General features: G+C 43.2%; 1 protein-coding gene across 1 annotated transcript in view; it reads right to left on the reverse strand.

Annotated features, from left to right (window-relative positions):
- Nucleotides 1–13,295: 13,295 nt before the first annotated feature.
- The window catches only part of CACNG5 (calcium voltage-gated channel auxiliary subunit gamma 5), a 76,385-nt gene continuing 63,499 nt past the window's right edge, over nucleotides 13,296–26,181 (reverse strand). Inside the window, exons 4-6 of the mRNA XM_083148197.1 lie at nucleotides 20,366–20,506; nucleotides 17,350–17,495; nucleotides 13,296–16,148 (exon numbers count right to left, since the gene is read on the reverse strand). Coding sequence (XP_083004323.1) covers nucleotides 15,891–16,148; nucleotides 17,350–17,495; nucleotides 20,366–20,506 — 545 coding nt within the window. The 3' untranslated portion in view covers nucleotides 13,296–15,890. The remainder of the gene's footprint in view (nucleotides 16,149–17,349; nucleotides 17,496–20,365; nucleotides 20,507–26,181) is intronic.

Raw genomic sequence — 26,181 nt, forward strand, 5'->3', positions numbered from 1 at the left:
TTATAAAGTGTGGCGAGCGTACCGAGCCACCAAGTCCGAAGCGCAGCAAACCCCGCGAGGGGACGTGGATACGCACCGCTCGCTGCCCTCACCACACTTTATAAAATCAACTCCACGCCAACGTGGATAGTGGGGGTATGACGTGGATAGTGTGGGTAAGATGGCTGGTCTATACTTACCCTCCTCCAGCCCGGGCAACGCGTCGATCCCCGCTGACTCCCGGCGCTCGCCGCGGACGCTTTACGCAATTTGCGTAGTGCCACTGGGGGATCAGGGAAACGATGTGATGCGCTGAATTACGTACAGCGTCTGCTGCAAGGCCAGAGTGGGGGGACTGAATGCGACTTCCGGGGAGTCACCATTGATCGCAGGGAGTCAGCGGGGATCGAGGGGATCGATGTGGTGCCTGGGCCGGAGGGGGTAAGTATAAACCACACCAACCTGCTGCCTCCTGTATCATCACGGCGACGGCTACGCTGACAACATAGCTTAGCCTACGTTGAAAATGTAGTGTAGCCGGGCGCCCAGATAATACACAAGTACCAAACATTTCTTCCCATAGACATTCTATCAGGTCATTTACAGAGCATTATTGGATTTGAATGCAAAGCACACTGCGATTATTTTAGGCTGCGTTTCACATATAATTGATGAGACCATCATATAAGTCAATGTAATCACTGTGGGGGTGAACAAGTTAAAATTCTCTCATCAGAACAACAAAATCCATAGTGGAGCCAGAATGCTATTTCACCAATGAGCACACACAGTGACCTAGATTATCTAACCTTACACCCGGCCTCGTCCAACGCTTTTATCTGTGATCTTGCAGTAATGTGGGAACATGACCTACTTCTGCTTAATAAGATGAAACATTGAAGCATCTTGTTGTTCCACCGCTTCCTGTCATGTAAGTTTTATGGGATCTCACTCCACTCCTCATTGCAAATTCCTCTTAAGAATACAGCAAAGGGGTAAGATGCAGGCCTGGTACAGTGGTCCCAGTAGATCCCATTGTATTGGTGCAATGTATTAGTGTTGCAGAGCACATAGGGATCCAGTAAACTTTCTGGATATATTGCTGTATGTAAACTATAAAACACATGGATAATGTTTAGTGTTCATTTCTAAATTAAAACATAAAATGGTACGAGGCTGGATTAAAAAGTTTTTTATTTGTGAATGCATTTGAATGCTTTTTTTATCCTCTTAGTAATGCACTATTCACTTTTCAACATAGTCCCCATCTCTTTCCACTTGACGAGTCAGGCAAACCCATCGGAGAAGAAAGCTAGTGGTTGTTGTCGACACCAGGACCAAACGGCTGCATTCACCATGTCGTCAGAGTGTTGACCATTAAGGTGTTCTTCCATCTTTGGGAAGAGGTGAAATTCACAGGTCGCAAGGTTGGGGCTGTACGACAGGTGTGGCAGAACCTCCTTGAACTGCAAGCACTGCAACCCTGCTGAATTAGACCCAAAGTCCAAATATTGACTAAACTTAACACAATATAAGGTGCTTCATTGATACACAATGCTTAAACTAAAGGTGCCCATACAGTACACTAGTTTGATTTTGGCCCTTTTTACCTCATTTCGAAGCATCGTGCCGAGTGATCAGCTGAAAAGTGTCACCTCAGATTCCGATCCGATGCGCACGGGAGCTGGAGATAGTCATGGCTGCCAAAATGATGACTGGGATCGCATACGATACATATAATGCAAAAGGCCTTCATTGGGTGTATTGTACTGTGGGGGTCATTCTGGTTGGCTTGCTGAGCAGCAAAAGTTCGCTGCTTAGCGAGCCTTCTAACATCTCCTGCCTGGCAGGGCCGGTGCAAGGCACCAGAGCGCCCCAGGCAAGTCGGGGTGGGGGCGCCCCGGTGTCTGCCGCCCGGGTACCAGTCCTGCGGCGCTGTAAAGCTGGCGGCGGCAGCGGGGGGTCCCTGCAGTCAATAAGAAATAACGAGCGCTATCCGCCGGGCTATGCGGAAGCGCTTCTGTTTTGGAAACACTGGCCACACGGCGCACGCTGATTGGCTGAATCTCAGCCAATCAGCATGCGGACAGTGTTTCCAAAACAGAAGCGCTTCCGCATAGCCCGGCGGATAGCGCTCGTTATTTCTTATTGACTGCAGGGACCCCCCGCTGCCGCCGCCGCCAGCTTTTACGCACATATATGCCGCAGGACAGGTACCCGGGCAGCAAGTGGGGGCAAAATACCGCCTTCCAGTGGCCGGCGCCCTAGGCAAATGCCTAGATTTGCCTAGTGGTGGCGCCGGTCCTGCTGCCTGGCATACGAACACATTCCTCCTGCCACGATCCGCACATCCCTGCAGCTTTGCAAATGGATGTTTTTCATAAACATCCATTCGTAGGGTAGCGAATGGGGCAAAATCATTCGAAAACGCTGGGAAACGATGGGCATCCCAATACGAATGCAAATTCTTGGACCTGGACGGCACAAGTCTAAGTCAACCCAGACTGCGTACACATCCCCTCGCATGCAATTGCGGGGATTTGCGTGGTGGGGGCGTTCGGTCAGGCTGCGTTTACATGTTTGCTACGCTGCAGGTCTGACAGGTCTAAATGTTATGGCAAATGCCCAGAAAACTGTCTCCCGGCTGGGGAATGCTGATCAAAGGCATGGATCTGCCCGGAAAGAGGTCTGTTTACTGTAACAACAGTGGGTCATCTTTATAGGCCAGGGAAGATGCTTTGGCTACAAAAGGTGTTAAATCTCTTGTGCTGGCATGATTGATATAAGCCTGGTCTCCTAGCTTCAAAGTCTATCAAAGATAAGGCCATCCACCCCTGACAGAATTGTTAAGAAACCCCAGAGTGCAAGCTGTACACTAGGGCCAATTCAGACCCATCCCCGAACAGCTTCAGCGAGTTTCACACTCACCGGGCCATTTGCTCCGGATGGGGATAACGGGAATGCCCAGCGTTTTAGGGTATTCTACTGCAGACATATATGTGGCAATTCACATGTAGCATTCAGCATTTGGATACACTAGAGTGAGCACCTTGGCCATCCAGGTCTATTTTTTGGTTGACCCTTGATGCTAACACCATTTTATAAAAGGTGTGGAGATACAGAATTTCTGGAGATTTACCTTTGTTTATCTATTTCCATCAACATTTTGAGGGTTTTGGCGATATATATGCATCTGTACAATTCTTGTTTGTGATGTTCTGACAATTACCGCTTGTTTGGGACATTCTAAAATTTACCGCTCTAAGAAGTGCTTTCGCACGAGTTTTCAATCAACACATCAAACGCCCCTGATGAAGTCACGTGGTTGACGAAACGCGTTGGGCCTTTCTTCAGATTGTAAAACTTATTGTGTGATTTAAAGGTGTAACTTTGCATGATATTTACTTTCAGCCATTGTTTGGCATTTTATATTAAATATTTGTACTTTTGAATTACTACCAGTTGTATGATTTACCTTAGCGCACCCTGATTTTCTTTGTATTTATATATGTGGCAATGCCTGCTTGGGGCAAATTCCCGGAATTTGGAAGACAGCATGTAAATGAAAAGTCAGTCCAGGCTCAGTTTTCATTCTGAACATCAGAAAAATCATTCGATGATGAGCAACCATCATATAATTTTTCGGCCTTGCGGCTGCATGCATAGGGGTGTGTTACCAGCCATACAACATACCATACTTTTCGCGGTGTGTGTGTGTGGGGGGTGGCGTTAGACCAAGCAGCATTTACACTCAGTCTAGTGAACAGGTCTGAATCATGCCCTTAATCCAGTCTAGTTTTGGAAGGGTTAAAAGAAGGTGGTGGCTAAGGAGGAGTGCAGCCTGGGTTTTAAATAAGAGAAACAGACTATGGGGGGTATTCTGGTTCATTCGCTCGGATGAAAATTTGACCCAGATCCCACCTTGTGAATAGTGGTGGCCCACCATTTACAAGTCGTGTAAGTTTGCAATGGCTGCAAATGGATGTTTTACATAAACATCCATTCATATGTCAGTGGGTGGTCGCCAACTATTGGATGTGGAAGGTGCACGTATATGTGAGGTTGCTCTGAGCAACCATACATAAGCGTGTACGCTCGGGGGAAGTGAGTGGGCAGCTGGCATCCGGTGTCCCCTGCATGCCCGTCACAGCCGCATTAGCATGAGAAGCTCACTGTTCTCATGGGAACACCCATGAAACGCTGGGCATTCCCATATGCTAATGGCCAAGCCCGGCGCCCTACGCCTGCAAAGATGGGTTCATGCAAAGCGCAAACATCGGCCCCGTGCGAATGCACGCAGGCCAACAAATGGACCTGAATAAGGTCCTTAATGTGTATGGCTGGTGAGAGTAAGTGCACTGATTTACCCCAATCGCTGAGGTAATCAGTAAGGTGTCACGGGTAGCGATTCTTAGATTGGAGTATCTGTGAAATTGACACACCTCCAATCGTGACACTGCCAGTGTTTCTTTCTTTTGACACGCCTTTCAAACGGCTTGCGAGTAGAAATAGTAGCTTCATCACTGGCCAATGTCGTGTATGCGCAGTTCATTGATGATCAGCTACTGTGTGAAATTGCAGCCATGTGATCAGGTCTGAATCGGGCCTAATGTTCTGAGCGAACCCTGAGCTGCTCACGTAAAGTGTCTCATGTGGACACAAGTAAGAACGAATGTACTGTATGCTAATCAGAATTCACAATATACTCAGAGACGATCCATCCAAATTCCCAAATCTTGTGTCCAACACCAGGGCTGGTTCTCACCTCATGCCCACTTAAGTGAACGCGATGATACTGTATCTATAGGACATTGAACTTTTTTGCACGTGCACAAGGATTTCTTCTGAGCTTGCCGATTATCGCTCAGCTTTGTGTATTTAAACTACAGTGGCGTGACTACAAAGTCTCATTAAAGTGGTGTGAAAAAAAAGAAAAAATTGTTGATGTTGCAAGTTTAATTTCCACCGCCTGTAACGGTAGGTGGACCTAGTCAGGCCCAGTGACAGGAGGGTCAAGGGGAACATCTGACCCGGGCCCCAAGGGTCGGAGGGGCCCCATGATCACGGGGCACACAAAAAAATGCACTCCGTTTTTTTTATTATGCTGTCTGCTCCGCCGCTGGGTCAGAGCAGACAACAAACATATGCAGAGTGATCTCTCTCTCTCCCCCCCGTTACCCGTCACCTGGTAGAAGTATTTCAGGGCCATCTAGCTGCGGAAGCCAGGCAGAGGATGTCTCTGCTGTCAGCAGCAGGAGCTAAAAGAAGATGGCCGCCCCCATAAGACTACACAAAGACAGCCACCGGCCACCAATGAGAAGCCAGAAAAAATAGAGGATACAGAAAAAGGGGCGGAGCTTAACAGGAGTGTGAGGACAAGATCTATCGATCTATCTATCATGACTCTGATCTATCTATCATCACTCTGATCTATCTATCTATCTATCTATCTATCGCTATCATGCTTACAGGCCATGGAGTGTTTCCTATTAACAGACACACACACACACATATATGTACATATATATATATATTTGTGTGCGTGAACAGGGGTTTTTTTGGAGGAGAGGGGGCCCGGAGATGTCCATGTACCAAGATTTCTGTTGCCGGCCCTGGACCTAGTTCCACCTCCCCCATGGCCATGCACAGTAAGTCCAACAGAAAAGTCAGCCCCAACACCCAAGTCAATAGATGCAGGCGGCACTAGTGTCACTGATGAACTGCAGCCACCTCCATCTTCCTTAGGTCCTGGAAGCTCCATGATTCTCTCCCCCTGTGGCATTTCTCTCCTGGTACATATGCTGTGTCTGTCAGAAGGCATTTGTCCCCAGCTCAGGTCCAGCATCTTCCTTTTCCAGCACAGCATATGTGATGTCATGCAGAGGAAATGAGTTCCACCACCCCTCAAAGACCACTTTAAGTCCTGAATAACTCCCATTGTTACTGGCTGCCACACAGGGGCAGGTGTTTTTTAAGTACATTTTTTGAAGCAATAAGGGTATAATCTACCACACTGCAAGATATTTCCCTCTATTATCAAAATGGGATTAAGTATTTACTAATAGATTTTGTAACTACACTAAGGGGGAAATTTACTAAGATGGGAGTTCTATTTCACATGGGATGTTGCTATGGGCAACCAATCAGATACTATCTATTATCTTCTAGAACAGTGGTGTCAAACTCATGGCCCTCCAGCTGTTGTGGAACTACACGTCCCAGCATGCCCTGCCACAGTTTTAGCAATCCATTCGATAAAATATGTGGCAGGGCATGCTGGGATGTGTAGTTCCACAACAGCTGGAGGGCCATGCGTTTGAAACCACTGTTCTAGAAGGTGCTAAATAAGAAATAGAGGTACTGTGTAGTTTCATGGTGCCATCTAATGCTACACTGTCAGCGTAGCCCAACTGCCCCGGTAACTGCCAGATCCCCTGCGCTGGCGGACGCCGGCAGAGAGGCGATCATGTGGGCGCAGGCGGAGAGACGTTCCATCTGCCTGAGACACCCGAGCATCTGATACGCTTGTGCGTCTCAGTATTTCATGCAGCAGGGTACAGCAACCCTGCCCATGTCCGCTTCAGGGAGACGGTCAGGGTTAGGGGTTCGGTAGCATGTGCGCCTCGTGCACAAAGAGAGGGTGCGGGCGCAAGTGCATCTCATGCACAATAAAGGAGGCATTTGCCAGTGCTCCATGTTAAATACTGGCAAATGCCTCCATTTCAAACCCCCACTATCCACGCCAGCCAGAAGCGTGGTGAGCGGACGCGGTAAACTTCCTCCCGACCTGTTCATAGGTCAAAGTGTGGCGAGTGCAGACAGCCCCACGAGGGGCCGCATAAAACGAGCCCAAAGCGTGGGGAGCGCAGCAAGCCCTGCGATGGTCCACGGAATACACATCAAGTAATCCACGTTCCCTTCCCAGGGCTCGCTAGGCTAGGCTTATTTTCCGCGTACGCTCGCTATGCTCCAGGCTCGGTGGCTTGCCACACTTTATAAAACCAACTCCATGCCAACGTGGATAGTGGGAGTATGAACAGGTCGGGAGGACGCATACTGCATCCCCTCGAGGGGCTCGCCACACTTCGGGCTGGCGTGGATAGTGGGGGTGTTTCAAGAACACATTCACACCTGTCATGTCATCCATCTGAAGCAATAATGATGATACGTGTTAACTGTCAAATGGATTTTACTGACATAAAGAATAAAGAAGAAAAACAATGAACAATGTTAAATAATAACATAGAATAACAAGTCCCAGAAAGGTCCAAAAGGTTTTGCGCCACATGAATTCCTGCAAGTATGAGTCCAGGTACTGGCGTGCAGTGCCCCTCTGCCTCTTATTCCTCCACTTGCAGGAGCCCCAGAGCCTCTCAATATTCTGGGTATGGACCCCAGTGTCCGGGTCCACAAAGTTATAACGGTGGTTGACGCACATGTGGTGGTACCCTGCCTGCTCAAGTTCTTACGTATTATACGCACGCCAACTGTCCGAGTAGATGGTGGTCCTGACTCAATGTGTGCTTCAATGGCAGACATTAGGGTCCGGGCGTCACGGCTGGCCACTGGTGTGATGAAACAGTCACCAGTGTCACATGATATCCCACCAAAGAGCCACTGCTGTGGTAGGACATGTCCAACGTGGCTTTTGCGTTGAACAAAAAGACTTTCGTCCATCTCTACAATTTTCCCAGGTCCACCAATCCCGCGTTGGGGTTTTGCCATGAGATCAAGGGTACACGCCTCTCGCATCAGGTTGTTGTACAATATGGCAGTTTTGTTGGAGATTTTGAGGTGCCGTTCACAAAACCTTACACTCGTCAACTCCTCAGCCCACGAAAACATGAAGCGCAGAAGGATAGGTGACATCCATGAAACCAATTTGCCCCGTAGAGACTAACCTTCTTCCTGTAGCCATAGGATAGCCATTGGCCAGTAAGTGGTGCTGCTGAAAAAAATCACTGACTCCTCCTTGGTCTGTGGCATGTTAAAAATGGTGAATGGTTCGGCCATAACCCACACAATGTAATTAATGGTGGCACAACGCTGACTGACTACGCTAACTGCATGGAGCTTATGCAGTTAGCGTAGTCAGTCAGCGTTGTGTCACTGCTTATGTACACATATGCGTAAACACTGCACACAATGTAATATGACAGGGACGCTGACTATGCTGACTATGCTCAGCCACTGGCTGCAGGAACACGACGCTGATGCTGACAGGGACGCTGACTGCATTCAGCCGCTGGCTGCGGGAACACAACGCTGATGCTGACAGGGACACTACGCTGACTAAGTAAGTGACACAAGTACTGAAATAGATTCTGATTGGTTGCCCGTTATCAACATCCCATGTGAAATACTGTAGCCCTCCTTTTTTAGTAAATTCTGGCCTAAGTGACTGAAGTCTGGTGTACATAGGAAAGCTGCTTACTCCATTTTTAAAATTTGTCATGTCATTGGCCTTTGCAAATAAGCAAATGTGTATAAAAAAAATAATACTTAGGCATGAACTACAATGTTGGCTTTCATTTTACACTTTACAGCTTATTCAAATGAGAATAAACCTCAATGGTAAATGACAAAAATGAAGGATTAGCTTTAACATATTTCTTAGATACAAACATCAGCCTTCTTTCTGCTGCCTGAATCTGTCACAGAAAATCAAATTAAGAGTCTCGATTCTGCGAGAATTCAAGACAAGCGCATGTTTAATTTCTCTGAGGATTTACATAATGAGGATTTGTCTCTATTTTCTTAACAAACGTGAGAAGTTTCAGGCTTACACCTCTGCACAAGAATTCATCTGCATGATATGCACAGCCGTTGTTACATTCGGAGCAGTTTCTCAACTCAATGATGTGTGAAGAAATGCAGATAGAACCGTGACACCATGTTCTTCTGAGCCTTCTCTGGAGATCAATTTTTAATATGCCGTTGGCTTTGGCTCTGTAACATTCCCTCCAACATGACCCATTCCAGTAGGTACAAAAATCTCTGCTCCTGGACTTCCCTCTCACTATCTGATTTCCATGTCCTGTGTTAAACTAGTTAATTGATGTAAACTAGTTAATTGATGAGAAGGGAGTTTCAACACATGTGATGGCAATCAGACAGTAATTGGTAAGTCAAGGAGCAGAGTATTTTGTACCTACTGGAATGGGTCATGTTGGAGGGTATGCTGTAGGCATGTAGTACAGCCTGTAGAAACCCACAATTAGCTATACAATAGCTTGAGACTACCATTGCCGTTTCCTCATTTTTACAATTTTTGCTATTTTTTTCTATAAATCCTAGTTTACCAAAATAATACTCAGTTGCTCTGACGATAATTAATTTATTAAGTTTCTTATTCAGCGCACACATATTCCGCAGCACTTTACAGAGAATATTTGAACATTCACATTTAGTCCCTGCCCCAGTTGAGCTTACAATCTATATTCCCTACCACATGTACACGTACACACAAACAGACATTCTAGGGTTAATTTGTTGGGAGCCAATTAGCCTACTAGTATATTTGCAACCAAGATCTCTGTATTATCTGATTATTATATGTATATTTCTCATTCAGTGTGCAATAGGGATACAAACTGTTTTTTTTTCCTAACTAGTATATTTTTGGATTGTGGGAGGAAACCAGAGTACCCAGGGGAAACCCACGCAAGTACGGGAGAAGATACAGACTCCGCACATTTAGAGCCATGGTGGAAATCAAACCCATGACCTCAGTGCTGTGAGGCAGTAATGCTAACCATTACACCATCCGTGCTGCCCCAATAACGGCACAAAGCAGTAATAATGGTAACAAAAAAGGTGACACCACTTAGCGCTAACTAGGTGATCAAATAAAGGATAATTTACATATCTTTCAATGGAACAGTGATCCAGATGTAAATCAGGTTCTTGCAGGTACCTATAACAACACAAATGGTATACCCTTTCTCCCACGTTAATGGGATTTGTTTGAACACAAGGGTATATCAATATGAAGAGATCATAGTGTAGTATCCAAGTATACCAAAGGTTTTTATTCTAATACAGGGAACTCACAATTCAAGTAGATAAAAAAGCATATAATCACACAATTCCTTGGGCAAAGCTGCTGCACAATCTTCTCCCGTCCAACCTTGGAACCTGATGGTAATCTGAGAAGCTCAGGTCACCGGAATCCCCAGTCTTCTAAAGGTCCAGGAAGGGTGGGTAGCAGTCCAGCCAAAGTTCCAGAGAGTATGCGCCTCACTTAATAAGTGGTGTCACCTATTTTTGTTACCGTTGTCATGTATTTTTTGAGTGTTCGTGTTGACAGCACACTTGGTGTTCACTACAAGCTGCAAACTGGTGTTTTGTCTGCACTAGTCCCAGTATAATTACCTTCTGTTACAAAGCAGTAATAGCTGGCATGTCACTTCCCCAGGCCAGTCTTTGCAGATATGTGTGTCAGTACCAGCAGATATTTGTTGTTTTGGATACATTTAAGAAAGCTCTATTACTGGAAATAGGATTTTTATCCAATAGATAACAAACCTTTTAGGGACATTTTTAAAGTTAGGTGTAAATCTAGCCATAAGAATTCCCCCCCCCCCCCCCCCCCAAAAAAAAATAACAGCATTGCACCCCATGAAGCAGGAGTGCGAATTTGCCCTAAAAAAGTTCTCATGTGCTGTTTCTGTACTCCTATGGAGGATATGGGCTGTTTAGTAATGGCCTGCAGCTTACTGCTCCCACCACCTCCCACACACCGACACGACTTCCCAGAACCGTAGGTGACAGTGTCTAGGTGGCATTACCTGGTGTTTGCATTCAATTTAACAAAGATGCTTCTATCGGAATTATCCTTCCTTTTGTGATAATCCGACTCAGTGTCGCCTCAAAGATTCTGGGGCATCTATGCAGCTGCCTAAAGTTAGAGTTGGCCCCATATAACTAGTATTTTGCCATGTACATTCCACGTCTTTTTCAAAAAGTGTGGCCCTTGGACCTCACTTAATAGTCTCTTAGCCTTTCCAATATAACAAAGCTTCTCCCGTTATGTCGCATATTGTCATTTGACCCTCTCTAGTCTCATCTATAATGTGTATATGTTGAGGAAGAGCCTTCCATAACCAAGTTTGTGTTCCTGTACTGCAGAGTAAAATCGTCAGCTAGTCGTATTCTTTTATACAGAATTTAAAGAAACATGAATTTTACTTTATTCTGAAGCCCCCTTCAGGTGAAAACAGAAAAAGATCATTTGGAAGTCTCTATTTTCAGTACTGATTAACATTATAATGATCCTATAAACTCCTGTGTAATCCTAATAAGGCAGCCGATTTCCACCACGAGTCCGTTATTATATAGTCGTACACACTTGTCTGTTCCTGATATGAAGCATGTATTGTAATAGTTTAATATATATGTATTGGAAGTACAACCGTGCACAGTCACTTAATTAAGTATGTCCTTAATATGTATGTTTGCAGCTATCTCCAAGGGGCCAGATCACGGCTCCAATGTCCCAAGTGGTATTTGCAAAAAAGAGGAGAGGGAGCACAGAATGAGCATTAGTTTCAAAGCAATTTTACTGAAGTCCAAAGCTCACATACATCAAAGTTAACAGCAATCTGCTTGCCATTAGTAGAATCAGCATCGGCGATAACACCAAGCTGACGGGGGAGACCGGGACCAGCCTGTAAGCACCACTGAATGGTCAGTGGACTAGGATGTTCAAGGATAGCATTGTTTGTCGAAGGCCATGCCCAACATGTTTCATCACTGTAGGACTTCGTCAGGGGGTGTCTGACATAGTCCTACAGTGACGAAACGCGTTGGTCGTTGATTCTACTAGTGGCAAGCAGATTGCTTTTAACTTTGATGTATGTAAGCTTTGTACTTTAGTAAAATTGCTTTGAATTTGATATATATACACAGTATATATATATACCCTCATTCCTTTCCTATTAGACAACAGCTACTCTGATTAGCATTTGTATCTGTAAGTAATAAGAAAGATTACAAAGCAGCATTATTTGTGCCTACCATACCAATTAATGTACCATAACTACATTTTGCACTATAAGAAGAAAATGTTTATATATTTTTCCTGTAACATATGCTGTAGGCGTTACTGGTAAAAATAAAGACAGTCTGTTAATGTCCGAATTCAAAAGCTTTATCAGATTCATTTGCATTCTGCCTCCTGATATATATGTAACCGCCATATGTTCTGGTGATATATATTTATAACGCAGACAAACATTCTATGTAATCTCCTTTGATCTTTCATCAGTTCTGCTACAGTTGATGTCTCTCTGCTGTAAATATTTAGCATGAGGATTACAGATTACATTTTGTAATTTCCTATGACTCCCACAGTGTCACCATTTACTCTGCATTACCGACACACTAATATTCTTCTATAAAATCAGTTTGGTGATTACATTCTCTTTACATTTTGACGTTTAATTATATATTTATTTTAAAATATAAAAATATATTAATTATTTAAATTATTTTAGAGGCAAAGAACGAATTGAAACGAGAATAATGGTCCATTAATAATACCATTCTGACTTCTAGTTTACAAACAATATGTGTCAGCATAATTTTAAGAATAAGTTAAGGCCAATGTTCCCTAACGTAAGCCATCCAGGAAAGCATGAGTTAGACAGTTAGGGTCTATGAACCAATCAGGCTGTTTTAGAAAATGATAGTTAGGATCTGGTACTTTATCTCCTTCTACTTTATCTCTGAACAAGGCTTAGTACATTGGCCCCACTTTGATGTTTCCACCCTAAACCATGTTCACAACCTTTAGGAGTTTCACCTTCTATTTCCTTCTATTTCCCATTTGCTAAGCTTAGGGGGAACAAGGAAGAAGATGTAGACCCACCGTTACACCAAATTTGATTCCTTTTTTAGTTAATACCATAGAATAGGTCATTTTTTCTTCTCACTTAGGGCCAGAAGTATCAAGTTTTAAAAAGTGATAAAATGGAGTGTGATAAAGATTAAATTGTCTCCTAACTGTCATCTTACAGTCTGTGTTTAAAAAATGACAGGTGGCTAGTTGTTTATCACTTTCAACTTTATCACTTTTTGAATCTTGATACATCTGGCCCATGCACAAGTCACATTATTACACATAATTCTAAAATTGCTGCAAAGGAACACATCTGATTGTTTCAGATACGACATCTAATTGATTGAAATGGGAAAGACCACATTTCCCAGCACGTTAGTGAACTCCTCCAATCATAACTCAAAAATGGTAGAAATATCCCAACCAACCAATGAAGTGCATGTGTTTATTATACTTGTAATTATTTGTAGCAAAGTAATGGTCAAGACCCACAAAATATAATTTATTTAGCACAAATCTTTTGCTGAAATACAGAAGACCCTCAGGGATCAGTACTTTATAAATACAAGAGACATATTTAAATAATAGGAACCATAGCAGCCATACTGCACCTTGCGTGCTCTGGTGCCACCCATTACAAGTAACCCAAATATCTCCACACCACCTGTTTAGAATAAGTTGTCTTACCAAAAAAAAGAAGAAATGGAATACAATATCATTCAAATGTTGATTGATATTTTTCTCTAAAAAGAGAGAAAACAAGGACATTACACAAGACCTCTAATTTATCATTTGTTCTCCTAGAAAAAAATTAGTAAATAGTCCTTATCTAAGCTGATGTAGCCAAGTATCATACTCTCCAGAATTCCACAATTTTTAGAAATACATCTTTGCTACTTTATACAGCTTTCATCTTGAAACTTTGTATACTGTAAATTATTTTAGTTTCCTGACACTTGACAAAGTGTAATGCAAATGTATCTGATGACACCATGCTATTGGGCCTTTAGACTGGGTCCAATTAGCTAGTGTAATCGATTATTTATAGCAAACTAATACATTTTCTGTTTTTTTTAAATATCATTGATTTTTCAGCATCAAGTGATTTTTCAGCATCAAGTTTTCTATTTTTTTTTTATTTAATAAAATAAGATACTTAATATGTAAAAAAGGTAATACATTATTTATTAATTAGTAGTCACAAAACAGCAGAACAAAAATGTCTAACTGCACTGGCAAGCAAAGTAAATATGTTTAGTAAATCCTTACCCTTAATCTGGGCACTAGAACAAAATCAATTAGAATTTATACTATTACAGTGATACTTATCGTATATTCTACATACAGCACCTACAAATTCCACCTACCTGCAGGGAATTAAACTCAATATGTGAAGTTCTACTCATTTCAGATCTAAAGTGGTGTACACACGTTTCGATTTTGACAGGTTTTTGATTCGATTTTGCTTATAGATGCAAAATCGCATTGAAATCAAATGGTTTTTAAGACACTTTCGATCCATATTTGATGTGCGCTCCCTTTTTTTCTATATCGAAAAGCAAAATAGACTCTGCAGGCAAGGAAATATTGAATTCGATCCAGTAAATCAAATGTGTACACTGTACTTTGAATGTAAACAAATTCGAAATCGAATGCAAAAGTGCAGATCGAATGTGAAAGCAAAGGCCAAATCAAAATTGGGTGGAAGAGGGGAAATCGAAAGCAAATCAAATTGAAATTAAATACGTGTGTACACACCTTAATTGTAGAATATACCTTTATGTACAATAAGTTCAGGCAGCATTGGCTTTATATGTTCTTTTATCTTCATAAAAATTCAAAGCACTGTGGTACTGTGTGGTATACAGTAGCTCTGACGTCACCCTTCCATCGGTGTCCTTTGCTTTTATCTAGTATTTCTGTGGCCGTATGTATTAAGAACACAGGAAAGTTTGTGTTTTCTCCCTGACACTCCTCTCACGCAGTTGTAGCATCTGACACTGGCCAATATGGTGGCAAACTTGGCAGAGTGGTTTCCAGTATGGGCTGAATAATTCTTACATTTTTCAATATTTTATATTAATAAAGCATGAAGGCTTCATATTTGTGCACTTGACAACACAATTACACCTAAGTTTAAGTTTCGGCCAGGGTAACCTTAAAGAATAGCAAGAATATTTTTGCACACACTGATTTATAGAAAAGCATGGGCAATTCGCTCAATTATCATTCACACACTAACTTGAATGCTTCAATTACCAGATTAATATCAAAACTGAACTGATACTTTTGGGTTGAAGAAAACTCATCTACAGTATATGTTCTAATTCCAGCAAGTGTTCTGTGAGACTACAGTACAATTACAGCGGTTCCTCCAGGCTTGTCTTTGTAGAGGCACTGGGGATTACATGTCACAAGGGATTAACATTACCACTCACGGTACAATAACTAGAACATTGGATCTTCTGACATTGTGTACAAGATGCTCAGCTTCCCTTATGTCCCTGTATTCTAGATACATTGATATTTACTCTCCTAACAGATATATAACAACATAAATACATAATGGTGGACACATAGCCTACCACTTTATTCAGTGTTGTCCACCAAGACTTGCCAGATACTACTGCTGAAGTCATAAATATGGCACAAGGGCAAAGCAAATATCAAGCTGTAATCGTGTTTTGACATTGTCAACACATGGCTATGAGAATGTATCCCACCTCCATAGAGACCATGTGATATAAGCAGCACATTGCCCATCATACCTTTTTGTGATTGGATAAAAATAAGGATTCGTACTTACATTGAATGTTATGTCATGTCAGGTGTTCTGGTTACTTTACAGACCGTATACTGAACAGAACTGGTGTGTCTAACCTATTGTGGAACACATGAACTGCCAAGACCATCACCATACAATTTATGAGCATAAACCTCTGCTAGGTGGTTGTTGAGATCAGGCATTAGATATAAGGAGTAGGATGAGTGGACTATAGAACATATTGAATGCTGGCTTGTCCTGCAGAACACTTAAAAACAGTTTGAAATGGTTGCCAATGTCTTTTTTTCAACATGGTGACGAGGACATTTGGTCATAGTCCGGGCATTTGAGGAGGGCTGGGTAGTTGGAGTTCATCTGCAAAGAAGCCTCACTGGAGATGTCTGAAGGACTGCGACCTCTCACCCAAGCTTCGGGGTGCAGGAATTGGCCAGAATAGTCAGAACAGTTGCTCAGACGGGGTCGGTAGAATCCTGGGTGTGGCCTATATGCATCTTCTGCTGTGTATCTTTTCATGAACAGATAGACGGACATTACACCAGCGCTCTGTCAAAGACAAAGGAGTATTTAATCATCTGACTAAAGATCACTTTAGTGGAATGGTTATATATTTGGTACTCTTTTAGCTGTTATAAGTTATTATAAGTATACAGATGGGGCTGGCTTCATCTTTGCAGGGCTGGCGAGACGCTCATGCGCCCCCTGGGCAACGGAGCCTTCCTCCGGTTCCCGCCGCCTCCCCCACCGTCGCCGACCGTCACCGCCACTGCCCGAGCGCCCCCCTAACCCTGCCCATCTCCCTGAAGAGGAGACGGGCAGGAACACGCAGCGTCCCCGCCGAGAGACTGGGACGCGAAGCCCCTGCCGCCGGCGCTCGCCAGCGGGGAGGGTCTGGCGAGCCCCAGCCAACGATGGCAGGCACTCCATCTGTAAGTTAGCTGTTATTATGTGTTTGTTATAAGTAGTGCTGGGCAATGATTAACATTTTTAATCGAGATTAATCGCATGAAATTTCCGTGATTAACATTGATTAATCACATTGATAGGCACATAATTGCCACTTACCTAAAATCTAGGTGCCAGGGGTTCCGTGCTCATTGCCAGGGGGATTACATGCTTGTTGCCAAGGGGGATTGCATGCTCATTGCCATAGGGGGTTCCATGCTCATTGCCAGGGGTTCCATTCTCCTTGCCTGTGGTTACTTGCACGTTGCTGCGAGCAGCTTATTATATGCAATTCTTACTAAATGAGGGCCATAGTACAATCCTATGCCAAGAAGGTCCAATATAATTCCAGTGATAGAATTATTATCATGGATTTTAACCTGCTACAGTAACCTTTGCCAATATAACAGATGGTACCATTGGGGATTGCGAAGGGAGAGGAAGTAACCTGAATAATGGGTAGCTGCAAAGGGGGAGCAAATATGAGCCGATATACCTTCCAATAATTTACCCGCCATTTGCGTGGAGCCCCTAAAATAAAAATATTTAAAACCCAGGAACGTTAGGGCACCTTAAAAACTGCTTTGGGCTACCCCTGTGTAGTAATATTACTACTGCCTTACAATTCTGAAGCCAGGAGTTCAATTCCTAACCAGTCATCTATCTGTATGGATTTTGCACATTCTCCTCAAACTTAGCAGGAAAAATGGTTTGTAAGCTCCACTGGGCATGTGTGCGCTATAAAAATAGATGTTAATAAGTACATATGATAAGGACAGGCAAATAAAATAATCCAATTTACCTCTGTGAGTAGAAATGATATGGCTGCAAAGGCGAAGGACCACCCATACTTGTAACTGAAATAGGTTTCCGAGTCTTTCGTTCTGTTCAGGATCTCATCATTAATGCTAGATATGTAAAGGACTAGACCCACCACCAAGGAAAGACCTGTGGAGTTATAAACACAAGAAAAATCAAATTATATTCAAAATGTAAACATCAACAAATTGACCAATACTATTGGGGAGATGACTCAAATCTACTAAAGAAGACAGGTGCTCTTTCATTTTTGGTGGGAAGAGGGCTGCAGCCCTGACCTTGCGCACTGTGACTTTCACCTCTTCCCAAAGATGAAAGAGAACTCTCTGACAAAGCGGTGAAAGCTGCTGTTCGGTCCTGGTGTCGACAACAACCACTACCTTTCTTCTCCGACGGGTTTACCTGACTCGTGAAACATTGGCGCACATGCATGAAAAGGGATGGGGACTACGTTGAAAAGTGAATAGTGCATTACATAGAGGATAATCTGAGTTATCATGTACTGTACAAAAAGTGTTCAAATAAAAAAATAATAGCCATAGAAGCATTCATTTTCAATCCAGCCTCGGAGATTGTGCTGTCCCTATAGTTTAATTTAATTAACTAGATAATGGATACAGTAGCTAGAATCTAAGGAGTTGCTATGGGCAACGTTTTTATCCTTTTTATAGGATTTGATACAGCTCTCCTCTCTATCCCTGAAAGGAAAACACTGCTGTAAAATAAACATGTTATTACTGTTTCTTAGGTATGTACCCAAGAGTAACAATAGCCCTATAGTGATAGATAGCTATCTATAGAATATTGGTGTTAGGACAGGGAAGAAAACAGATTTCCCTAAGGATCTCCTGCAGGCTAGCTTCATATTCATTAATTCAGGAATTAGTGTCACAGTTAATGAGTACAGAAGGAATGTGTATACAAAGCAAATATTCCAATGTAGCTGGAGGCGTCTGTAGGAAATAGACACCTACCAGCAGCATCTGCGATCCGAGTGCTGCCTCTGAAGGCACAGCAATGGGTCGCCATCGTGACTGGATCGCATCCACTAGGCAGTGTCTGTAAGCTGCTTCCATTATAGATCCGTCACACTCACTGAATATGCTACCATGATGTTCGGCTGAGCACACGAGAATACATTAGGAGAGCTTATCATTGCTAATTTCCTGCTCGTTTATAGACTGTGAGAAAAAATTTATGATGTTATTGGTAAAAAGTGTCTTTGTTGATTACTTCTAATGCACTTTGCAACCATTATGTTGAATTGAATTTCCCTATTTATGTAGTAAATATACAGTAACATTTTTTCCTTAATGGAAAATGGGACAGACATGTTAAGCGTGATGAAGAGATAAAGTGGAGATAAAGTAGAAGGTGATAACGCACCAGCCAATCAGCTATGTTTGAAAAATGACAGTAGTTGATTGGCTGGTGCATTATAACCATCCATTTTATCTTTGCTTTATCTCTTCACCAGACTTGATACAACTGCTTCAATAAGCCTAATTCAGCATGGATCATAAAATGGAGAAAACGCAATCCATCTGATAATCAAACAACTGTGCATTGCGCATGTGCACCCCAAATTTGCAAATTATTATGCATTTGCATTCTGGTTCAATGCAAGGAAACATGGCATTTTGTGGGTGGGTCTTTGACGTCAGCTTTAGTAGAATTGTGGATGACTTAGCCTGGTGCAGATGGAAGCACTCTTCGATGTTCCGGAATTTGCTAATTGGTTAGTGAATGCATCGTGTCTTGCGATGCATTCCCAATTTCTGCACTAGCCATGTTTTCTTTCTGGCCGGCAACCATTTGATCGCAGCAACTGCTTTTTAGCAGTTAAGCAATCCATGCTGAATGATGCCCAATGTACATAGATTTGTCTCTAAAAATGTTCCCAGCATGTATGAAATATCGCTTGTATATTTATAGAAATCACAATTGTGCTAATCCTAGCTTTGCGGTGAGGATTGAGGGATTTGCAGAAAGATAAGACAAAAGGGCCAGTGTGACAGGAAGTATTGGATTACAAAAAGATTGTTCATGGAAAAGATGTGGAAATTGGAAGAGATAAAGAGGGCAAAGTTAGACAAGAAAATATTGTATTAAACAGAGTGATAAACATGGTGCTAATGGAATAGAGGGTGACAGAAAATCAACAGGTACAACATCATTACTGACAGGGACAACAAGCTGGAGAAAGGGAAACATTACACAAAGAGAACAGTTACATTTTGATGAGGATCAGTTATAGAACACCCATTATTCTAGTTACAGTGAACAGAAGAGGACAGTAACTGTATTCGAAAAACAGTGCTACAATTGTGCATCCTACTGTACCTCCTATACGCAGACCTTTCTTACAATTGTCATATTTGAATACAATTGATAAATAAGGATTTTTCACTGCTTAGTAAAAGTTGTACAAATACAGTTTGGAATATTATGCAGTTTCACAGTCTCTAGATCCTGCTTCTGGCTGAAATGATTTGACCATCTACTGTAATTGAACAGGTATAGTATACATAGGCTTCTTGTGAGGATTGTTTTTCTCCTGTTTAATTTGGAATATTGTATTTCCATTGCATATTCTGTTACCAATAATGTAAATAAACTTTAGGGGTAATCATCTTTTTGCAACAGCCGGGGTATGATTCTTAGATGGCAGCAAAGACAAAAATACCACGTAACACTGCATCTTGGCAAAGCCATGCTGCACTGCAGGTTGGCAGATGCATATAACTTGTGGTGCTAAAAGACTCAGGGGCAGATGTATTAAGACTCAGGGGCAGATGTATTAAGACTCAGAGGCAGATGTATTAAGACAGAGGAAGTGATAAAGTGGAATGTGATAACACAGCAGTCAGTGAGCTCCTAACTTAAAATTTTCAAACCCAGCCTGTACTTTACCGGGCATAATAAATCTGCCGCTTAGTCTCCAGGCTGGGGATATGCATCACAGGACTAGTACAGTTGGTCTAGAAACATAAACTTACCAGAGAGAATGAAGAAAATCCCTGAAACAAAAGCCAGGATGGTCCGATGAGGGCGGATATGCCCTACGTTATTCAGTATGAACCCAATGAACATGAAGAAGAGGCTGACCAAAGGGAATGGAGTAGCGGATCGAATCATTTCTAGATACAGAAGAGATTTTTGTAAGAAATCTTTTTTTTTTATCGTACATGGAATTGTTTTTATTTATTTTAAGAATTTAGCTATTCCGTTAAGAAGAATTGTATAGATACATGATAGAGTGGGTGTGAATATAAACAGATGTAGCTCATTAGATCCACAGTGTCTGGGTCGAAAGTCAATAGGTTGACCACCATTGGTAGACAGGCACTAGGTCGACACATGAAAAAAGGTTGAAATGCAATAGGTCAACATGGATAAAAGTTCAACACAAGCAAAAAGGTCAACATAAAAATGATTGACACTGTAAAAGTTCGGCATGAGTTTTTCATGTTTCGTGGTATCTATGTCGACAGGAACCCCAATTAGTGTAACACGTCCCCTCGCATGGCTCGCCATGGTTGGGGCACTATTATATTCTCATTCTATGCTGACATGGATGGAGAAGTAAGAACAAGCTGGTTTAAAAACAAAATCCTGAAAAACTCATGTCAACCATTTCATCCGTCAAACATTTGCATTTGTTGACCATTGTCAATTTCGACCTATTGTATGTTGACCAGCAGTGGTCGACAAATTGACTGTCAATCTATCAACCAGAGCCAATAAAAATAACCCTATACGATATAGGTTTCTTTGGGGACCACTGGGGTCAGAGGGTAACATAAATAACCACCTACAGTATTTCATTAGTGTCCATTTAAAGACTTCCTCCATACTATACTGACAAAAATACAATAATATGTCACACGTCGTATACTGCTTTAAATAATAGCTTCTACTTTTCTACTGTATATCTCTTCATTTCTGTTAATGCTGCCAGAAATGATAAGGCCCATACATACATACATACTATACATAATGGGCAGAAGAACATATGCCAAAGCTGTAAGTAAAGGTAAAGCACAGAGAGCCTAGTTTGTTTTGTATGGAAGCCTACAGCTACCCCGTTAGCATTAGAGAGGATCTGAGTGCAGCCTAGGATAACCATCATGAACATCAGTTTAAATTAGTAATGGTTACGGGCCCATACCACCTTGTGTAAGCTAAAGCATACTCAGGCTGGCCATAGGATCCAAACACTGGGGTCCAGGCAGGGCCAGATTAAGCCTTGGGGTTGCCCAGGGCACTTAAGACATGGGGCCCCAGTGGAAGGTGGTGTAATTGGTGGTGGTGGGTTATATTCGATATTATGCATAATTCCCAACATGACCTATTCCAGTTCCAGCTCATGAAACCTAATACTCTTGTGTCTCTGTGTGCACTCTGCTTGAATTCTGACTACCTGGTCCTGCTGCTACATAAGAGGGACAGCTACTGATGTAATTTCACTCCAGCCGGGGGAGCCCCAAGAAAAAGGGCGGCCCGGGTGCAGTATGCCCCCCTCTTTAATCTGGCTATGGTTCCAGGAAGTCTGAGTTTGAAAAAAAGGTGCAGCCCCCAAACATCACAGCATGTCAATCATGCTGATGACAAGAGGCTATGAGTGACAGGACAAATTCTGCATGTGTGCAGAACTGGGTTTTTACTGCATGTTTTCTTTAGTACGTCCTGCCCCATCTCTTGTGCATACAAATATGAAAAAGGCCCAGAGTGTGAGATTCTGTAGTGAGTAGGGTGTGTGTTCATTATCCTTAGAAATTAGCATTTTAACCCACTTTTTTAGCAATCAGGGCAATTCAATATAAAAGTAACACAAAATATATTATGGATATCTCCTGCTTACTATTCAGTCTCAATCTGGCCCAGTGTCCCCATAAAAAAGGGGACTGAAATTCACCAAGCCACAAAAAATTAAATTTTTATGAGCTTGACCGCAGGGACCTACCCCATCAACAGAGGGTGTAGCTTTCGGGTTGTGAAAATAAATCCATTTGGATCCTTCTGTGGCCCATTGGGAGTTTTGTCCACACTTAAGCACTATTACTGCCATGTAAGACTCAACACTACACTAATTGGGGGTCTACGTGCTTAGTTGTTGAAAATAACCCCATAAATTCCTGTGTTCCATGTGTTGACCTTTTCCATATTGACATTTTGCTTGTGTCAACCTTATGTTAATGTCGATCTTGTGCATGTCGACCTTCTGCAGTCGATGTAATGACACTGTCTGTGAGGGTATGCTTTCAGCATCTCGGGGGTAGGGATTCTGGCATTCACAATACAGATGCCGGCATTCAGAGTACCGTCAGGAGAGAAGCGCCACAATCCCGACATCAATGAGGATGCTGGTGCCGGAATCCCTATTGCCGGGATGCTAAATGTAAGATATGGGATGGATTAGGGTTAGGCACCTAGGTATGGAGGGTTATGGTTGAGCACTTAGTAGGGGGGGGTAAGGGTGGTAGGCTGCAGGGTAGGTGGCTAGGTTTAAGCAGCAGGAGACAGGGGCAATAGTTAGGCACTAGGGGGGTTAGGCTGTGGAGGAAGGCTTAGCGTTAGGCTGTAGGGAGGAAAAACTTAGGGTTAGGAGGAGGCAGGGGTAGGTAATACCTACCTATTCCCTTGTCGGGATTCCCTCTATCAGGATGTCGGGGTCGGTATTCTGAATGCCGACAGCCTCACCGCCGGTCATCAGTATGTATCCTGCTGTGAGCTATACCACACTTGGCATGTTGTGCCATAAAACTCAATTAATGCAAAATAGGATTTTATTACACATATATTGTAATGAACAGGTAGAGAAATTTGGTGCGTGCCATATATTTATAGGATCATGAGGATTTGAGCTTATGCTTATGTTTATGGGTGTGTTCTCTATTTAGCAGAGGAAAATATCTACAATTCAAAGATTTATTTAAAAAAAAAATGCAAAATACAGAGGATAAAAGATGTGCTGCATGTTCTACAAGCCTACAGTATATAACAAACACCATTACTGACTATAATTGTCATGAGTATAACAAACAATGCGCAGAAGAAAACAGAAAAAAGTCAAATTACCTATGTTTCTATAAAGGGCTCAATAAAATAATGTAAAGATACTGTTTTATGTATTTCCCTGTGCTTGCTAACAGTACTTATTTATTGTATGTTAATGAGGAGAGGAAAGAAACAGGAAGGTACATTAGGTGACAGACAACATTGTGAAATACCAAGAACATAACAAGAGGGGAAATTCTACTTCACATGTGATGTTGCTATAGGCAACCAATCAGATCCTGTCTACTATCTTCTAGAGGGTGCTAAATAAATAAGTAGATTCTGATTGGTTGCCCATAGCAACATAACTTGTGAAGTAGAATACATATCTCAGTAAATTTCCCATATGGGCCTCAGTCCTTAGAAATAATGGTATGTAAGCATTTTTGTTGCAAAGGAATTGCCGATTCAGACCTGTTCGCCCAGGTCCGAATTCGGCCCCAACCCCGATGGTGGTAGTCTGCGCATGCATGATAATGCGCATGGGCAAACCCCGCAGTGAGTGTCTTCTGCAAATATAAAGGGGGGGTACTGAATCTGGGAGTCACAGCTGTCGAGCTCGACCGAGAACAGTGGGACGAGATGGGGGCGGGGCCGCGAGCTGCAGCCAAGGGATCGTCACTTCCCGGCCGTTCTCGGCAGAACGAGCCCGACTGCTTGTGAAGTCGGGTCCGTTCTTGCAAGCTCCCCTGTCCAATGCTGTTGGGGAAAACAGCATTGAATAGGGCCCAGTGGCCATCTCCCCATTTAGGAGATGGTCGAGGGTGATTGAATACCTTCCGTGGTGCGCAATCTGTGTTTTATGGTTGTGGTTGTTTTTTGGTTGTGCCCACAAGAGCAGTGGGCGCACCCATAGAAATGCTGGGCAGGCCCATCGGAATCTTGACACTCCCCTGCCTGCTCAGGGCGGGCGGCTGACAACACATGACATAATCGCCCGCCCCCAATTAGTCGAGAAGTGTTCAAATGAAAAGTAAGTCCTGGCTCATTTTTCATTAGGAACAGAGGAAAAATCATTTGATGGTGAGTAACCATCAAATGATTTTTCATCTGTGCGGCCACATGCAAGCGGATGTATAAGCGCACATATCCGCTCGCAGCGTGGGGATTCAGGCAGTGGGGTGAGCGTGCGTTTGGCGGGGGGGGGGGGGGGGCGTTTACCTGCTCGCTAGGAAGGGTATATATGCAGCCTAGCGAGCAGGTCTGAATCGGGCCAAAACGTGCACATTGAGAACAATAATGCATGGCGTGTGGTATGGCACAGATCACTTGTATCTGACCTCAGTCTTCTGCCTCCTCTGTTACGAAGAATGTACAGTTTTTCTTGAACTTTTTGTCACTGGTGTATTTAGGTGCAGTGTGTGCAGTGTATATGGGGCCTTGGGGGTCCAGGGGGCTTATATTGCACACCCTGCACTCATTTCTTACAATACTTACCCATGTCGGCAGCAGCAGCGCTACAGGGATCACCAGGAAAATTATGCGGTGGCCATTATTTCAGCATGTCACGCTTGTGCATTAACAAAATCACCTAGACATGCGCAGTAGACTCTGGGACAGCTCTAGGGCCCACAAGTGACCCCATTGCCCAGATCCCAGAGTCTCAGGGGCGTAACTATGAATTGGGTGCCCCCCCCGCCATTAATGGGGGGGCGCCCCCCTCCCCCCCCCTCCGCAGTACCCCCCCTCCCCCTCCCCCATCCCCTACCCGCAGCCTTACCTGTCTTGCTGCCGCTGGTCCCGGCTCCCTTGCTGGCTTCATCCTTCTGCTATGGAGACGGACCAACACAAAATGTCCGCCCCCATACAGCAGACAGTTTCAGAGAACTGTCTGCTATATGGGACGGACATTTTATTGTGGTCCGTCTCACTAGAACTGAAGACAGGTAAGGCTGCGGGCGGCGGATTGGCGGGCGATGGGCGGGCGGGCGGCAAGCGGTGGATGGGCGGACGGAAGGGTGCTAACTATAGCAACGCAGCCCCCCGGTGCCCCCACATGCACAACGCCCCCCCACGACCGCGGGGGCTGCGGTGCTATAGTTACGCCACTGCAGAGTCTGCAGCGCTGCCGGCCAGAGAGGGGGGGGGGGGGGGGCAGATTGAGTCTGCATACGGTGCTATCTCCTTTCTGGAATTAGAAAATATGTAGTAAAGGAACTGGTATAAAGTCTCAGATTAAGACACATATTTTAAGAAGAAGTCACATTGCATCTGTTTTCTAGTTGTGTTATCCAGAGGGAATTTTGATATACTGCAAACGCTTGCAATTACTGTAATTGGTTAATACAGTAACTAGGCTTATGATCTATATACAGTGAGCTATATTTCATATACCGGTGACATTTGATAGATGAACGTTAGCAGAAATGTCTGACACCACTGTTGGACGCAACAGCATTTACGCTCAGTGGCTGGTGTTGCTAAGCAATCCATTAGTGTCATTGCAGAGATCGCCATAGCAAAGTAAGAAAAACAGATGCAAGACTTGCAGCAGGCACATTCCAATAATTATCTGGTCACTTCTGTCCTGCAGCTCTTTCTCTGATACTGCTCAAAGAAATCTTGTACATATATGCTATAATGATATAAAAAATAACGCATTAATACTTTATTATTAATTATTTCATGTATCTTCTATAAATACTTAAGGTGCCTACACACTAGAAAGATCTGTGATCTTAAGATTTTCCATGCACCCCCATCAGTCCTTGAGAAAAGTACATTTTGCTAACGATGTAAGCTTATCTTAAGATTT

Source organism: Crinia signifera, chromosome 6 (genome assembly GCF_055691185.1).
Source record: "Crinia signifera chromosome 6, ASM5569118v1, whole genome shotgun sequence".
Classification (NCBI taxonomy): Eukaryota; Metazoa; Chordata; class Amphibia; order Anura; family Myobatrachidae; genus Crinia; species Crinia signifera.